This window comes from Sprattus sprattus (genome assembly GCF_963457725.1).
Source record: "Sprattus sprattus genome assembly, chromosome: 2".
NCBI lineage: Eukaryota > Metazoa > Chordata > Actinopteri > Clupeiformes > Clupeidae > Sprattus > Sprattus sprattus.
Window position 1 is genome coordinate 39753515 of NC_137921.1, and position 18536 is coordinate 39772050.

Here is an 18536-nt window from a genome sequence, read left to right on the forward strand (position 1 = left end):
TCCTTGGGAAAAACCTTAGCGTAGAGCCCTGCAAATACTCTACTTTTTTTCTCTCTCCTTCTTTCTCTCTATCCCTCTCACTCTACTTTCTCTCACACTCCATCTCTCTGCTTCACTTTTTTTTCTCCTTCTTTCAATATTTTCCCTCTTCACTCTCTCTTTACTGTCTTTATCCAGAGCCACTCTTGTTCACTCTTTCCACTCTTCTTTCTTTCTTCCACTCTTCTTTCTTTTCTTCTTCCACTCTTCTTTACTTTCTTCACTCTTCTAGGAGACTAGGAGGGGAAGAGACTAATTCCAAGGCACTTGTTCTCTCTGTCATTGCCGCAACAGAGCAAGCACACTCGCAGTTCGTTCACGAAACGCATTCTAATTATATATGTAATCAATCCATCTGTCAGACTGCCATTGCAGCCTGCCTCAGGTCATGATTGCATGATTGCGTAACTTACATGCCTGGACCTCTTGTGGAACACAAGCGTCTTATGTGTTTTTGTTCAATGTTTGAATGCATTCTGATTACAATAATTGTAATTATTAACATTAAACAATACAGTTTTCTCAGCTGTTTGGTACATTTCAATACAATAAGCTAATTTCTTGACACAAACAGCACCACACAATGGATTACCTGCAAAAGCCTGTTTGAAATGATATGATGATAGTTGATTTCTCAAAAGTAAATAATTACCTCAATGAATATGTCAGTGCCACCACCAAGTCAATTTCTTATGGTTTATAACCACATAACCCATGCTGCCACATGCATGCTTTTAAAGTCCTGTTTTAGAGTTTGGTCAGTAAAATGGCTTGGCAAAACTCTTTACAAGAATTGATTAAGCATTGTTAACCTTTAATCTTTGACCAGAGTTGCAGTTCTGAGGAAGAACAATCAAACTAGTTTAGAGGTTAGATTAATGACATGCAAGTATGCAATGAACACAAAATAGGAATTAAACACAGATAGAGGGAGGAAATGTTGTAGTAGGAGAAGAGAATACACTGATAAGTATGAATGTCGTCCTGATATGAGAGAACTATTTTACTGCAGAAGTAGACTGATTGAGGTTAACAAAACAGAATGTTTGCTAGGATTTTCAAAATCCATGGTAACAAAGTAGCTCAACAACTAAAATACACGATAACAAACTATATATTCACTGTAATTGTTTCTGTGTGTGTGTGTGTGTGTGTGTGTGCAAAGGGTATGTGCATTGTACATATGTCACTCTTCAGTTGTTTGCCTATTTAAATGAAAGAAATATAAAAAAGATACCCAGTAATATGGTACTGCTCATTGAGTTCAAACACTGAAAAGAAGACCAGACCAGACCAGAGAACTGCATTGTAATCTAACCTCAATAGAATTTTAAAAGCAATACAATAAAAATGGACATAAGGGTTCCATTTTGCGTGACTGTTATTTACAACTGAACATCTTGTTTTGTGTATAAGTGAAATACCTTGGAGTTTGCTAAATGCAGATGGTGTTCTATTGTCAACCCTAGTTTACTTTTGTTGGAAGTGTTTTTGTCCCAAGGTGTAGTTCTGTTTCCCAGAAAAAGAGAATAAAGCCCAGAGGCTCTTTTCATGGGCATACACATTCCAAAGAGGTTCATTGAATTAGTAGGTGTGTGTGTGGGTGTGGTGTGGTTATGTGGTCCTTTTGATCAACATTTTGAGTATAGCCTTTTTAATTAAATGTGCGAAACAAACAAAAGAAATTGGATTTGAATCCACTCATTGACATTTCACATGACTACATACTGTAAGTAACCCTTTTTCCAGGACCAACTGAGCTTTCGTATCAGATGAAAAACATACACCTTCAAAGACAATATGATACTGTATAGTGCACCAGAACACTCAACAGTATACACAAACAAAACAAACAAAAAAAAACACATAAAAAAATGTAAAAATGATGAAGGTGACAGTGGAATGAAATCTTAGCCAAAGTAAAGAGTACATAGAAATCCCATCCACATATGGCATATTATCAACAAGCTGAACCTCCAACTAAAACCTCTCTGCCTGTACAAGCACATTCCAATTGGCTCCCCCTGAGGGAGAGAAGAGAGTCGGTATCTTTTACTCATTTCTGCCCTGATTTCAGGCCAGTAAAAACGCCCTTGTCTGAGCAGATGTGTGTGATTGAGTCACACCATTTCTACAGCCTGCCATGCCTAAACAGACCCAGCATATACAGTAGGTGTCAAACAAAGGTGTCGTCTTTATAACCTCAGCTATACTCAGAAATACTTATTTTAAGAATGATGTGGCCATGCAATGACATTTCATTGTCCTTTTAAAAACAGGTGTTGCCACAAAGGTGCTTTTAACATTTACATACAATGACCTGGTATAAAAAGTTCAAATTTATCTCTAATTTATTGCATCAAAAGTTGCCCCACAGAATTTTTAAAATGAATTGTTGCCAGAGATTTTTATAAAAAATCTTTTCAGTTTATTGCTGCTGTCTTGTGCCAATCTGACTGGTCACCACTTTCCTCTCCTGGAAGACCACTTTTTGAGAGCTTGGCCCACTGTTCAGCTGCAGTGTGGACTCCCCGCTGGACTCTGCACTGTCATTCAGTGATGCTGTGCTGGTCACTATGCTGTGTAAGCCCTTGCTGACCCCTGACCCTTGACCTGAGCGCTGGACGAACATCACACCCTGAGATCCCCCTGCACTCCCTCTCTGAAGAGTCGATCCTCCCTGGAGGATTTGCGCTCCCTGTAAGACCTGCCCTCCCCCCTGCAGAATCTGCCCCCCTTGTTGCCCCGCGGCCCCATCTAGCAGCAGCATTTGGGAGCCAGAGAGACTGCCTGTTTTCAGGAGGCCCGAGTTCCTCGCAGGCCCCCCTGCCCCTCCAACTCGCTCCAGCAGCACCAGGCTCTCCGCTCGTCCCAGGTTAGTCTGTGCAGGGCGCGAGCCCTGGACAACCAACCCCTGGGCTCCCTGAATGTGCCCACCATGGGACATCACCAGCCCCTGAGACCCCTGCACTAGCCTTCCCCCCTGCATTAGACCTCCTCCTGGTATTAGACCTCCCCCCTGCACTAGAACTCCTCCCTGCACTAGCCCACCTTCCTGCAGCAGCACCCTCTCTGTGGCTGCCTGGCTCCTGTTCACCAGGATCACTCCCTGACCCAGACCCACTGGGGGCCTCTCGGCCAGCAGCACTGTGCTCTGAACCTGAGGCTCAACCATGTAGTACATGGGCTGCTGTTGCACCAACACAGTTTGGGTGGGCATGGTCATAGTCTCATGCAGATGCATGTTGGGAGGTGGGGCGGGGCGCTGCTGCTCCTTGCTGGTGATGGTCCTCTCCACCCGGGTGGATGATGCTGTGTCGTTAACAACCCCCATGTTGATGGTGCCAAAGTCAGTCGCTGAGGAGATGGCGGCAGTCTGCGTGGTCAGAGCAGATTTGGGCAGTGGAGGAGCTGAGAATGTGACGTTGGTCTCGGTCTCGGAGCCTCTGCAGACGGAGGCGAGGGTGGTGAACTTTGGCCCCAGGTCGTCCAGGTAGGCGAGGTCGTTGTCAGACTCAAGGAGGCTGCAGCAGCCCACCGAACCAGCGGAGGATCCCTGTCCCTCGTAGTCGTACACCAACAGATTGTCCTTCTGAGAGGAACCCACTGCCACACATTCTGCCTTCTGTAATATAAACATGTTATTAATTTAAAAACTTTCATAAGTGAAAATTCATCAGGTGAGGTAAAAACTAAAACTTACACCAAAATAGGGATAGTGAATGGTTTGCGCACTGGAGATAGCAGTGAGGTATACAGACAGAGTAGAGCAGAGAGAAAACCGACAGACACACGAAACAATACTGAACAAAAAGAACAGAACTGACAGATAGAACAGACCAGACCAGACAACAACAATAGAAGAACAGAAACAGAACAGAACAGAACAGAACAGTATGACATAGATTGAGGGCAAGAGAGACTGATAAAGATGATAATGACTGATAATGAGAATGAGAGAAGATGCTGTGTGCCCACCTGGCTGTAGTAGTGTGCCAGGAAGGCGTCTGGGAGTGCCAGCTGGTCGTAGGCCCCTTGCTCTCTGTACTCTGACATGAAGCTACTGCCCTGCTCTCCTCCGCCCATGCGGCCCATCATTTGGTCCATGTAGTTCATCTCCATGTTGGACTCGTAGAAGCCGCCACCCATGGTGGACCTGGAGCTGATCAGACCTGCTGTAGCTCCGCCAAGAGCAGGCCCTGCCGCGGCCAGGCCTCCTTTACTGGCCATCTGAATCATACCGCCCGAGTCTACTGCTTGTGAAGCTATAGCCATGACAGGAACCTCCTGAGAGAGAGAGAGAGAGAGAGAGAGAGAGAGAGAGAAAGAGAGAGAGAGATCACATTTACTAATGGAGCAAAGACAGCACAGTAGATGGATGACAAACAAAATCCCTATTACAAATAAACGTGGAAGCATATTACATAATATCCAACAGCCTTATAGTTATGGCAATTCAAGTTTCAAGCCTTAACTTCAAGATTCAAGTGCTTTATTTGTCACATACACAAATGTAGTGAAATGTTTAAGGGTCTACGCTGCACACTGTGCAAACATAAAATCAAAGAATTAAATAAAAGTAAGGAAAGAGTGCTGAATTTTTTTTTTTTAGATCAAGTGTCTCACTGCCTGTGGGTAAAAACTCCTCCTAAGTCTCTCAGAATTGAATTCAGACTGAGTAGGCGTTGGCGCTGGCATTGGGGTGTGAGTCATCCCTCATGATATTTCTTGCCCTCGAATCCACCCTCTTGTGGTAAATATCATGCACGGTGGGTAGGGTCGCGCTTGCTCAGAACCAGTAATAAAATCTCAGCCTAACCTAATACCTTATTAAGAAAATGAAGGACTGAAATGCTTGAAGCAAGTAAAGTGCCTGATAAGAAGAAATATCTGGTCAGACCAAAAACAAGCATATATTGCCTTGATTTAAGGCTGCATCTTACTAAGATTTTAATTTCTGCAGTTCAGATAATTGCCTTATATTGACCTTAATTAAGCAATATAGCACTCGTGGGAGTGGGGTAGGTAAGGGATAATCCCACGGGTGGCGTTCAGCCGTAGCCACCGAGGCCGCAGGGATTATCCCTTACCTACCCCACTCCCACGAGTGCTATATTGCTTTTATAAAACAATTCTACTGTCAACAAATTAACATTTCAACACGAAGTTAATGATTAAAAATGGTTTATTTCGCCATTGTTTCTTCGCAACAAAAAATAGTTCCATTGTCAACATCTTGGTTTGGAATTTTAAGAATTTTGAATTAACGGTTATCATCAACGCAAATTTTTCATCGCGGAGTGATTTATTATTAGCTGTGAAAAGTCCCGTAACTGTTGGTATGTTGACGAATAACCTATAGCATGAAACGTCTCTCGTCCAATCAGAAACAGCTAAATTACGCAATAGACCCAATTGTTTTATAAGCTATTTTACAGCATGGTTCCTAGTGGTAATTGTACATAACTTTGATGCATTCTGTAATAAGGGTTAGTATGTCCTTGATGTGTACTTCACATAATGGCATTCAGTGTGGACACATGTGTCCAATTTCCGATTTCAGTCCGATTTAAATTGGATATTGGACACATGTGTCTCCCCAGAACTAGATTCATTGTGTCCGACTTGAGTCCGACTGGACTCCGATGTAAACCCCTGGACACACGATTCGATTCCGCTGGTAATTGGACTGGGCGCGCATGTGTCTCTCGTATCTGATTCAAATTGGACAACAACAACTTTTGCACGTGCTTGAGATCGTGCCCACAGACATATAAATGCATCATATATAATGTATATGATATGATAAACGCTGCTAGACGCTCAGTTCTTGTGCTCCCTCTCATTCACGTTGAAATACTGAAAGCGAAACTGAAACTTTGAAACTGGAACGCAACTGTTTGGGACAGAACGCTAATTCAGTGAACAAATATTTTCATATTACTTTCCACCAGTTGTTAGTCATGTAATCCATTCATATTGATGTGAATCAATCAATACTAATACAACTTTAACTGTGGTGTGTTTTTGTTTCATTTCACAACGTATTTACTGTATAATCAACGGTAGCAGATGTAAACATTCTACATTTGATTTGAACTGACGCAGCCAAGATCTAGATTGGTCACTGCCATGTGCTTTGAGATAAAGCAGTTAACCCCCCATGGAGACCCCATGGAGAGAATTGGATGGGATCGGAGTGCTGCCATCATGTGCCCGCACTGATTGACATTTACACTCACACACTCACCACTGACAAGTATAAAACTGCTTTGTCAAAGTCAAAATCAAGACAAATGTACTTGTATTTAGTCTGAACACACTAGAGGTTATGGGAGTTCAAATTTGTTACCAGAAAAACATGAACAGGTAAGAACAACAAATTTGTTCTAACCCTAACCCAAAACAAATACATTTTCTGTAATAGCTGTTGCTGTTGATAGGTTGAATCTTTTCCCAGGACACATACTCTCCACACCTCCCTTTAATCATCATCAAGTCCATAATAGGCACATTAAGCAACATTGCCCATCCCCACTAGTATCATCACTATAACCCAAACCACTCTCCATAACTAAGCTGGAAAATAATTACAAAGCCAGGGAAACTCATTTTTCTGTTTATTTTGAATCGACTCACTCTAATGAAGTTTGGTAGACTGAAATGTCTTTTATGTGTATGCTATAAAATCGTTCATTAAATTGTTATCTCCATTGCTACATGGCTGTGTTTGCGCAGCGTGTAGCACCTCAGACATCAGCCTAAGACATTTAACTTTTCACTTTGAATGGACACTACAACTTTTACAGTGATTTCTTTAAACTAGGGTTCTAGCATCGCAGACTTACTCGTAATTCCACTTAAGCCTTTGGTTTTCACAGACTAGCATATTATACCCTCAGGGAGTAATAACATGTTGAAACTGGGAGATAGATTTGCAATTAAAACATATCTTGGTACGTCTTGACAAAATTATTTACCTTGTCCTCCCCCTGGCCTTCTGTGTGGTAAGAGATCAAGTGTTCCTTGGCACCAAATGGGATTTCAGCAAATCCGCCTGCACCCAGTCCTGCTCCCCCGCATTGGCAGAAAAGTAACAGCAATGGGATGACTGTAGGGAGGGAGAGAGAGAGAGAGAGAGAAAGAGAGAGGGGGAGAGAGAGAGACACTTGCATTAATACACTTCTATGCTTGTACTGTGTGTTTGCTTGCATAATGTTAGGTTAAGGTTGTACCACGGTTCTCTGAGGAAGATGAGTAAGACATCTCACTATGGGACATGCCCCTTACAAGGTCATTCACAGCCTTAGGCCTACTTGGTGCAAGGCTCATCCAGCTTGCTGCAGAAAACACATCAGACACAGACATGCTCCTAGAAAGCTGGGTAAGCTGAAGAAGAAGGCAATAACTAGTAGGCTAGCTGGAGAGGGGAACTAGTTAGCTTGGAAGCTAGCTTGCTAATAAAAGGGCTGGAAAGCACAGGATCGTAAGCGTGAGACTGTCCAATGAAGCTAATTCGACGTCTAGCAAGTGTAGAAGAATGAGAGATTGGGCCTGTGCAGTATGTTTAGGTAGGCGGAGTTGGGACTGATCAATTAGGCCTAAAGGTGTGATTGAATTGGGTCTCAACGAATTACCACGCAAGGGGCATGTCCCATTGTGAGATGTCAGCCGAAAGAGTTTGCTGCTAATTTGGTCTGACCATAATAAAATAGCAGAAAGGAGGTTAAACCGAGGAAGGGACGAGAAGCAGGGAGCACTTTGAAGGAGAAGTCCAGTGGCACGAGGGATGAGGAATGTAAGAAAAAGTGAGTTGAGAGGGACAGAAGATGTGGACGAGCGTGAAAAAGGAGGGAAAAGGGAGGCCTTGTAAGAGAAGGTCAAAGGAATGTGGGGCTAAAATGAGAAAGAAGAAGTGAACAGAAAGAGAGGGAGAAAAAGAGACTCACGCAGGAGGAGGAGTGCACCCAGGAAGCCTAGTCCAATGGCGGCAGGCCCTAGCTTGCTCCCGGGCTTCCCCGACGGCCCCACCCCGCGAAGGCTGCAGGACTCTGTGTCGTCGCAGGTGCACACGGACACATCCAGCTCCTGTAGGTCTGGGCACGCCTCGCCCTGCTGATCGTGGATCTGTAGGGTCACCTTGTAATTTCCAGGCCACAAAGGCTCATGGGTACGCAAGATGGCTGTGGTGTCTATAACCAAAAGTAAAAAATAAAATGATTCAGGGAGTGAAATGATAAGTCACAGAATGTCATGCTTTACTTAACATTTACTGTGGGACCTTTGTATATCGCCCCAGCAGTTTCAGCAGTACAGACTATTGTGTTTCATTTCTCTCAAAGGAACTAAAAGGTCTGAAATTTCAACAGATTCGTTTTATTGCTGCCATACAAAGCTTTCTGATCTCCGGCCAAGACATGTTCTCTCTTAAATCATCAAATTAGCTTAGCCTGGGGAATAGATGAGGTGAGGCTACAATGCCCTGCAGGTAGAACAGCAAGCTCTGCAACTAGATAAGTGCAGCCCAAGACCGCAGCCGAACTGACTGTTGTTCCACTCTATGTGTAGCTGAAATACACTTCACTTGTTCTAGTGTTATAGGCATTCCATATAATACAGTATCAGATCCTGTGCTAGTACACAGTTAAAGGTTAACTAGCTAAACTACTAACTAACTAACTTACGGTTGACTAGTATGAGCTCACTGCCTTTCATTGACCACAGGAAAACCAGGCATTCCATTCACCCTGCACCCTGTCCTCAGGGTTTCGTTTTTCTCCCCACTATGTCTGCCCGGTTTGTCTGGGAATTGTCCACACTCAAAGAGGGTTGTGTTGGCTAAGCAGCAGCTCTCCCACTGAATTGTGAAGGCTATTTCCCTGGCTTATTGCAGCAAAGGCTTGCCTTTACTTGAAGGTGTGCATGTTCATTCCAATAGGGCAGTGGTCACCAAACTTTTTAGGCCCAAGAACACCGACCTTTGCCTTGCTGAAGGCAAGATCTACCGTATTTTCCGCACTAAAGGGCGCACTGGACTATATGGCGCACTGTCAATGAATAGTCTATTTTCGATATATTTCCATATATAAAGCGCACCGAACTATAAGGCGCATAAAGCAAAAACACATAGAAACACATAGTAGCTAGCTAGCCTCGCTGCTAATAAGTATAACGTTAGCATGCTGATATGCTCTCACACTTCCCCCTCCTTTAGGCAGAGGTAGCCTACTGTTTGTCTCCAGTCTCTTGGCTTGTCTTCTACTGCCGTTTTATGGGTAGCATGCCATTATTCCGACGCCCCTTTGGTCCGACCCGTCAATATTCCGAAAATTTCCCATTAATCCTACAGCCCACTAATTCGAAATGATTAACATAAACCCATTGCTCCGACAGCTCAATGTTCCGAACAATGGCTGTTTGGGGTCGGTCAACATAATTCCCCAGGTCGTATGTTCCTCGCCCCTCTTTTACCCGGTGCCAAGTAGACTGCCGCTGTAAGGACAGACGCACGTTGTAGCTGCTCTACTTTGCGCCCAGACACCAGAGACGCAATTGAGACAGATACGGACAAGTTATTTCGATTTTTGGTCGAGCTAGAGAAGTCTAGGCCAGCAGCGTCTTTGCAAATGTAAAATAAACAAAACAAACCAACTACGGATGGGCTAACAGCAACATAGGTCTACTGCAGCCACGCACAGTTCGAGGACGGGAGGATAGCTTAATGGAAAGAACCCTGTTTGCGCTGCTTTTCGAGAGCTGTCATGGAAAGATGATTCCGCTTTGGTTTTGAGATTCACAGTTTTCTATCGATTTAGCCTATATAATTATAGTAACAATAATAGCTAATACTGTAGGCCTGTAGGCATGCATTATTTTATCATGAGGTGACGGTGATCTAAAGCAGCTTTTGGTCGGAACATTGAACTGTCGGGACAAAGGGTTTCAATTTATTGGTGAAAATCTATCTAAGACTAAGGGCTGTAGGATCAATGGGACATTTTCGGAATATTGACGCATCGGACCAATGGGGCGTCGGAAAAATGAGCTGACCCCGTTTTATGTAAGGGCAGCCATTCTAAATAGGTTCTACACGTGAAATACATTCCATATTTAATGGATAGAGAGCAACGCTACCAGCATTACTCCATAGCAAATTACTATGCTGACAGGGCAGTGTCCTAGCCTACCTGCTAGGTCAGTTGTCTGACAGTGTCTAATAATGGTTTAACAATCGATGTGCTCATTTTAGTGGTTAATGGATTAAAATGACAACGTGAACGTTTGGCAAAAACACACAAGTCCGATAATTAACAGCATAACGATAGCTGTCTAGCTAGCTAGCGAATAGCTAACGCTAGCTAGTTTTAACCAGAGATAACTTGCCTAAGCCTAGCATAACATCAGTGGTGAAAGTAAGACGGTACTCACAATGACAAAAATGAGAATAATGAGTTTGCCTATGACCATGTAGGCTTAGTTTATTACTTTAGCAGAGGAAAATTCAAACCTAACAAGTTCCATTTGGGAGACCCAGAGGTAAACTGTCCCCCGCGCACCTTCTCATTTCAAGCTAGCTGTAGAGAAGGCACTTCCAACACTGAGTCACCAGCAAATAGACCAGCAGTGGTCGGAAGCAATGTACTGTTCGAGGTTTTATATAAAATACGGAAGCCGTAATGTATGGAGTTAGATTAGTTTCATATATAGCTATATTTCACTAACATTTGGTGGGCATATGCCATTGCTCGTGATCTCAGGCAGGACCGAGCGAATGTCCGTCTTATAACTATGGCTGTAGTGCACATACACACCATAACGTGATTGGCTGAAATTAGAAGAGATCTGATTGGCTGCAGAGAATATCTTCTAGAAAAAATGCATTTGTGAAACTGCGTGCGTTAGGAAAGTTCAAAAAATCTACACGAACGAATGCAGGGATTTGTAACTCGTGTTCGTCTGGTTGCAAACAAATGTCATGTGTCAAGTGTCATTTATTTTTGAATCACAAAATACATTTGTGAAACATGAAATACATTGGTGAATCGCGTTCCTTTTGTTTTAAATCGCGTTCCCTTTGTTTGTGACTCGCGTTTCGTTGGTTTGAAACGCGTTTCGTTGGTTTGTGAATTATGAAACTAATCTAACTCCATAGTAATGCTTCAAACAGCGCAGCTTTGTAGTTTACCAAAGTCGTACTAAAACATTTTGACAGAGCGCAACCAGAATTAATCCATATACAGCCGCGGAAAAAATTAAGAGACCACTTCAAAATTATCAGTTTCTCTGGTTTTACTGTTTATTGGTATGTGTTAAAGTAAAATGTACATTTTTGTTTTATTCTATAACCCAGTGGTTCTCAACCTTTTTTCAGTGATGTACCCCCTGTGAAATATGTTTTCAGCCAAGTACCCCCTAACCAGCGCCAAGCATTTTTGATTGAAAAGAATATGTAATTCACAGCGCTATGCCATCATTGTCTGATTTATTAAACTGTCAACACTGAATATTGAATATTGAACATTGAACATTGTCGCGTTGAACTGAGTGCATTTGCAATTACATTTTAGTAAGAACCTTGTGCTTGTGCTTCACTGAAAATCTTTGTCAGTCTTGGTGGCAGGAAGGCAACTGCTGTGATCAAGCTCTTCTCCAGACACAGTCTGTTTCTCTGCTTTATTGTGATCACAGTCATTGCAGAGAATGAGGCCTCACATAAATATAAGGAGTAAAAGGGTAGTAGCTGCTCCAAAGCTTTCTCTCCCAGGTCAGGGTGCTCCTGCTTCACACACATCCAAAACTGTGTGAGTGTGGATTTGGCAAACTTCATCTGGAGGCCAGTCAGATTACACTTCCAGGAGTCTTTCCTGATTAGTGACAGGTAGCTTGCTTCCATGTGCTTTGGACAAGAGAAATGGGTTTCTCACCCAATCCAGCTGTGTATATTTCTCCTTCATGTCAGGAAAGTAAGACATTCGAAAATATAAATTTCGAATCAAATTGGTCAAATGTCCCACAATGACTAACTTGACAGGAGCTCTGTCCACATCCTCACTAGAGAGAAAATCATCCACCTGAGGAAAGCAGGTGAAATTCCCCTGTTAAATCCCCCTGGCTCTTCAACACAGCTCTGCTTTCTTCAGGAAACCTCCAACCTTGTCATACAGGTTTAAAATGCTGGTGTCCTTTCCCTGCAGACATATTCAGTTCGTTCAATTTGCTAAATATATCTGCCAGATAGCATATATTTGCAAGCCAGTCTGTGTGGCATGCTTGGGGAGATCTGTGCTCAATCAGAAAGGTGTGTACTCAGATCGTAATTCCAACAGCCGGTTAAGTATTCTCCCTCGAGAGAGCCATCGCATATCTGTGTGCAGCAGCAGTTGTGTGTTTGTTCAGCTTCCATGTTTTCGCGAATCGCGCTTATTATAGGCTACAGTTACTTGCCAAAACAATAGAAGACATTCCTCCGTGATTTCCCTAAGAAAAACATAGTTCTTCACGCAAATGCGTAGCAACCCGCATTCTGACTTCAAGTTTCAATGACTTTCCGTTACGTTCAATTACCGGACTACTTGCGGACTGATATGAAAGATGTGAATTAGAAGCACAAAAGCCGTTGCCAATGACAGCGGATATAAACTTTTCGCAGCAGTGAAAATCAAGGAACTACAAACCTGCGAACGCAGACATTTAACCCACATAGCTATGGCCCATACAAATCGACTGAACATTCTGAATAGCCGTATAATAACTATTTTTAAAGGATTTTTGAATGGAGGCTAATTTGGAATATATCTTTTAAAAATCTCACGTACCCCCTGGACTACCTTCACGTACCCCCAGGGGTACGCGTACCCCCGGTTGAGAACCACTGCTATAACCTACTGGCAACATTCCTACCAAATTTCAAATAAAAATATTGTCATTTAGATCATTTATTTGCAGAAAAATGACAATTGGTCAAAATAGCAAAAAATATGCAGTGTCTTCAGATCTCGAATAATGCAAAGAAAACAAGCTCATATTCATTTTTAAACTACACAATACTAATGCTTTAACTTAGGAAGAGTTTAGAAATCAATATTTGGTGGAATAACCTTGATTTAAAATCACAACTTTCATGTGTCTTGGCATGCTCTCCACCAGTCTTTCACATTGCCGTTGGGTGACTTTATGCTGCTCCTGGCGCAAGAATTCAAGCAGCTCGGCTTCTTTTCATGGCTTGTGACCATCCATCTTCCTCTTGATCACATTTCAGAGTTTTTTTATGGGATTCAGGTCTCGAAATTGGGCTGGCCATGACAGGGTCCTGATCTGGTGATACTCCATCCACACCTTTACTGGCCTGGCTGTGTGGCATGGAGCATTGCCCTGCTGGAAAAAACACTTCTCAGAGTTGGGGAACATTGTCAGAGCAAAAGGAAGCAAGTTTTTCTTACGGGACAACGTTGTACTTTGCCTGGCTGAGGTTTGTAAAAGACCATAAGGATTGAACCAAAGTGGACTGGAGGGTCTCCTAGTTCGTCTTCTCTGATGAGTCCAATTTTCAGCTTTTCCCAACACATGGTCGTCTGATGGTTAGACAGAGACCTGGAGAGGCCTACAAGCCACAGAGTCTTGCACCTACTGTGAAATTGGACTCATCAGAGAAGACGAACTAGGAGACCCTCCAGTCGGCTTTGGTTCAATCCTTATGGTCTTTTACAAACCTCAGCCAGGCAAAGTACAACGTTGAGAAGTGTTTTTTCCAGCAGGGCAATGCTCCATGCCACACAGCCAGGCCAGTAAAGGTGTGGATGGAGTATCACCAGATCAGGACCCTGTCATGGCCAGCCCAATTTCGAGACCTGAATCCCATAAAAAAAACTCTGAAATGTGATCAAGAGGAAGATGGATGGTCACAAGCAGGGGCGGCCTTTCCTACAGGCGGGTTAGGCGGCCGCCTAGAGCGCCATCTAGAGGGGGAGCGCCAAATAATGCGTTAAATCATGCTAGCATAGCGAGGCATTTGGTGCGAATGTGCGTATATCCTGTGAGAAGCTTAACCCCAACGGCGTGCATGACTAGACGGGCCGGATAACAGGACTTATTATTATACCTCTAACGTCGCTAACTCAGATGAAACTTTTGATATTGCGACTCCGCAAGGTGCAGGCAAGTGGACTTATGATGTACAATACACATTAAGGGTTGCTACAATATGATCTATTTCGACCTCACTCAGACCGTCACCACGGTCTACACCATGAATGATACCTCTTCTCGTTACCTATCTCGAGACCATAATACCAAAAGGGTCATGTGAGTGACCGGGGCTGACCCCGCAGCATAAAGCACGTCCGGGGACACGCCCCCTTTCTCTTGCCTTTCTCGCCTCATCTCGGACCGGTAAGTGTGTTAAGGAAATTTCCCTTGGCTGTTTGGACTCCACGATAGATCAATCCGTTCCTTCGCGGCAGGCGCCTAGTGTCCCTGTGGATTGTGTGGTAAGTCCGTATCTTATTGTATTGTCAGAGTTGGGCAGTGGGAATTGTTTGTTGACTTCCCTCGTGCGGTAAGTAGTGTATTCGTGCACAGTAAAACTTTGTTTGCTAGGCCGTAGTTGTGCTCAACACTTCTTAAGAGCCTGCGTTTTTCGTTTGTTTAAGCGGTGCGTTCGCGCACAGTAAGCCTTGCTGTTTGCTAGCGTATTATCGTGCCCACTCGGTGAGCCTGTTTCTTTGTTAATTAGGCAGTGCGTTCGCGCACAGTAAGCCTTGCTGTTTGCTAGCGTATTATCGTGCCCACTCGGTGAGCCTGTTTCTTTGTTAATTAAGCAGTGCGTTCGCGCACAGTAAACCTTGCTGTTTGCTAACGTATTATCGTGCCCACTCGGTGAGCCTGTTTCTTTTGTTTGATTAAGCAGTGCGTCCGCGCATGGTCAGCCTTCACTGTCGCCAGTCTACTGCTGGGTAAAGAAGCTTTATTTTTCATTTTAAGCTGATTTTGTTTATATGTAGTAGTCTCTGGGAGACGGTAGTTGCTTTCTTCTAACTGAGCAGTGTGTCCGCACACAGCTAGATTGTATTGTTTTTCCAGCAGTTAGCCATTCTCCTGTCAGTCAGTTGCGGTAAGTATACAGGTTGTTAGTCTCAACAGGAATGTTATTATTATTATTCACAGTAGGCCTTTTTTGTTGTCTTCATAGGCAGTGTGTTCTGTTCTCAGCCCTAAACAGTGCTTCACAAAGCAGTGCATCCGTGCACAGTTAGTCTTGTTTTCTACCCATTTGGGCGTGGTGTGTCGTGTCTAGGCTGTGTGTCCGCACACAATAAGTCCTCCTGTTTTGGTGGCCCAAACAGTGCGTCCGCGTGCAGTGGGTGTTTAGTGGGGTTCTGTTGCATTAGCAGGGTGTTCGCACTCGGTAAGTCTACCTACTTGCTTACCTTGATAAGGCACTTGCTTGCAGTGTGCTCTTAGCATAGCCTTGAGATGGCTTCCCATGCCTGCTGGTCCTGCTCGGCACCTATGGACCCTCGTGATGGCCATAGAGAATGCCCCATCTGCCTGGGGATAGCACATGTGACTGAGGATGTTGAGAACCCATGCGTGGCCGCTCTGGAGCTCCCTTTGGACGAGCGGGCGCTGAGAGCAGAGAGGTTAGGGCAGGCTAAAACCCCGAGAGCGTCTTCCCCATCTCCCTCAGTCAGAGGGGGCAGGAAGGGTACTAGAGCGCAAAAGAGGCGCACAAGCGCACGTTCTGCTGGGGGTGAACTGGCACGCAGCGCGGCTAAGTCTTCCAAGAGGCAACGCGTAAGTGACCCCGTAACCCAGGAGCAAGCTCATCTTGAGATCTTGGCTGCCATAAAGGGCCTCTCAGAGAGGCTGGGTAAGGTGGAAGCGCACGTTACCACAGGTAGTGGCTCCGTCGCTCTGTGTGAACCCTCTCACGAGGAGTTGCCCTCATATCAGGGTGAGAGTGCTGAGCAAGAGGACATTTTGTCTTTGTATGCACAGGAATCTCTGCTTGACACTAGTGTAGTGACTGAGCAGGAGAGGCACACGTCTTCGCTGGCGGTTGCGGGCTCTACTCATGAGAGCACAGGAGAGGGCGAGTTTTCAGCCACAGATGTCCTGTCAAGGGTCCTCTCTGCGGCAAGGGTTGTGGGTCTGAGTGCGCCGGTTGAAGCCCAGGCTCCAGCCCAGGGGGTCTGGGCTGGCATTTCCAAGTCCCAGCCTGTCATCTCTGTCCCGGCGGCGCCGGATTACTTGCAGATGCTTAAGAGGTCATGGAATAATCCAACGGCCCCACCGCAGTTTAACCCTGGGTGTCGCAGGTTGACTAAAGACCAGCTTGAGGTAGGCTCGGGCCTGACGGACATGCCACCAGTCGAGCGGGAGATAGCGGCCCTGACATCTCTTGGCCCAGCTCGGGTGACTGCTGACCCCAGGTGCCCAGTCAGGGAGTGCCATAAGACGGACACCCTTGTGTGCCGTTCCTACAATGCGACTGCACGGGCGGCACGCTCTGGTAATGCGCTGGCCATCTTGTTGGCAGCGATCAGGAAGACTGTTAATCCAGAGGATCAGGACACCATGTCGCTGGTGGATTCTGCGCTCATCACCCACTCCCAGCTCACCAGGGACATTGGCGCTGCCATGTCCTCAGCGGTGTTGGCACGCAGGCAGATCTGGCTGGCACAGACCTCCCTTCCAGAGAGTGTGAGGAAGGACCTGATCAAGATGGCAGTGATGCCGGGGAAAGTGTTCCATCCCGACTCTCAGGGTGTCTTCGACTCGGCTGAGCAGTCACGACAAACGAGAGAGTCAGTTCGTCTGACCTTTGGCAGGGGGGCCGCTACGTCATACCGGCACAGAGGCCCTTACCCTACACCTTTTCAGTCCCGTGCTAGCGGCACTGGCAGGGGACAGTTCGTGGAGCCTGCCGTCCCTAGGGGCGGAAGACCCCCACAGCGGCAGCCGGCACACCAGCGGCGTTTTTTCCCCAGGGCATCACCCCAGAAGCAGCAACCCCCCAAGGCTGCAGGCTCTCGGGGTAGAGCCTCCTAGCGGTGTGAAGCCGCCTGCCTTAGCCGTTTCCCAGCTATGCCTGAGCAGCTGGGTAGAGAGCGTGTCAGACCAATGGGTGCTGGCTACAGTGGCGAACGGCTACAGGATTCAATTTCGGCGGCGCCCCCCTCCCTTCTCTGGTGTTCTGATGACCGTGGTCAAAGACCCAGTTCAGGCAGAAGTTTTAAATGGAGAGATTTTAACCCTTCTGGAGAAGGAAGCTGTCGAGAGGGTAAACTCCGACAGACAGCGCGCTGGGTTTTTTTCCAAGTATTTTATAGTTCCGAAAAAGGACGGAGGTCTGCGCCCGATCCTAGACCTAAGGCGTCTAAACAGGTTCGTAAAAGCGCTGCCATTCAAAATGCTGACCACACAGCAAATTTTAATGTCCGTCGAAGACGGGGAGTGGTTCGCGTCCCTCGACTTGAAGGACGTGTACTTTCACGTACCGATTTGCCCACTCCACAGACCTTTCCTAAGGTTTGCTTTCCGTGGACAGGCTTACCAGTTCAGGGTTCTGCCCTTCGGCCTGTCTCTCTTGCCAAGAGTTTTTACAAGGGTGGTGGCAGCAGCCTTGTCCCCCCTCCAGGCATCAGGCGTGAAGATCCTGCCTTACTTGGACGATTGGTTAATCTGCGCCCCAGATCGCGCCCAAGTCCTGAAAGACACAGACAGTGTCATCCAGCATGTACAGAGCCTAGGGTTCAGGGTGAACCTGGAGAAAAGCAACCTCCGTCCCACACAGAACATAACGTTTGTGGGACTGCAACTAAACTCTGTCACAATGCGGGCCTCGCTAACCCCACAGAGGGTGTCCAAGCTCCTAGCGCTGGTGAGCTGGTTCCGTCTTGGCAGACGTCTGGAGCTGGTGGAGTATCAGAGGTTGCTGGGTACTATGTCGGCGGCAGCTGCAGTGGTCCCACTAGGCCTCCTCAGAGCTCGGCCGTTGCAGAGGTGGTTGAATGCGTTCAACCTTCATCCCCTGTGAGACCGGCGGGTGAAACTCAAGGTCACAAGGCCATTCAGGCACGCACTACGTCCTTGGAGAGACATGGCCCTCCTAGGTCATGGGGCCCCACTGGGGAACATCCCATCCCGCAGGGCGGTTGTGACGACAGACGCTTCCCAAACCGGTTGGGGTGCAGTTTGGGAAGGCAGGACAGTGCGGGGTACATGGGATTCCCGCTGGAGTGGCGAGCACATAAACGTGCTGGAGCTGAGGGCAGCCCATCTTGCCCTCATGGAACTTCTCCCCCTTATCCGGGGCAGACATGTCCTAGTGAGATCGGACAACTCCTCCACGGTGTACCACATAAATCACCAAGGGGGCACCAGGTCCCTGCGCAGCCTCCAGGTAGCCTGGAAACTTCTGGTGTGGGCCTTTACCCGTCTGGCATCCCTGAGAGCAGTGTACATTCCGGGGGTGCAGAACCGAGCTGGCAGACCTT

The 18536-nt window shown here is 45.9% G+C and overlaps 1 protein-coding gene across 1 annotated transcript in view; it reads right to left on the minus strand.

Moving 5' to 3' along the window:
- Positions 1-2467: 2467 nt before the first annotated feature.
- LOC308360749 (desmoglein-2.1-like) overlaps positions 2468-18536 on the minus strand; it is a gene marked incomplete at both ends in the record, with an annotated part of 39876 nt that continues 23807 nt past the window's right edge. Inside the window, 4 exons of the mRNA XM_080832861.1 lie at positions 2468-3664; positions 4018-4326; positions 7020-7150; positions 7989-8231. Of these exons, the coding sequence (XP_080688987.1) occupies positions 2468-3664; positions 4018-4326; positions 7020-7150; positions 7989-8231 (1880 nt within the window). The remainder of the gene's footprint in view (positions 3665-4017; positions 4327-7019; positions 7151-7988; positions 8232-18536) is intronic.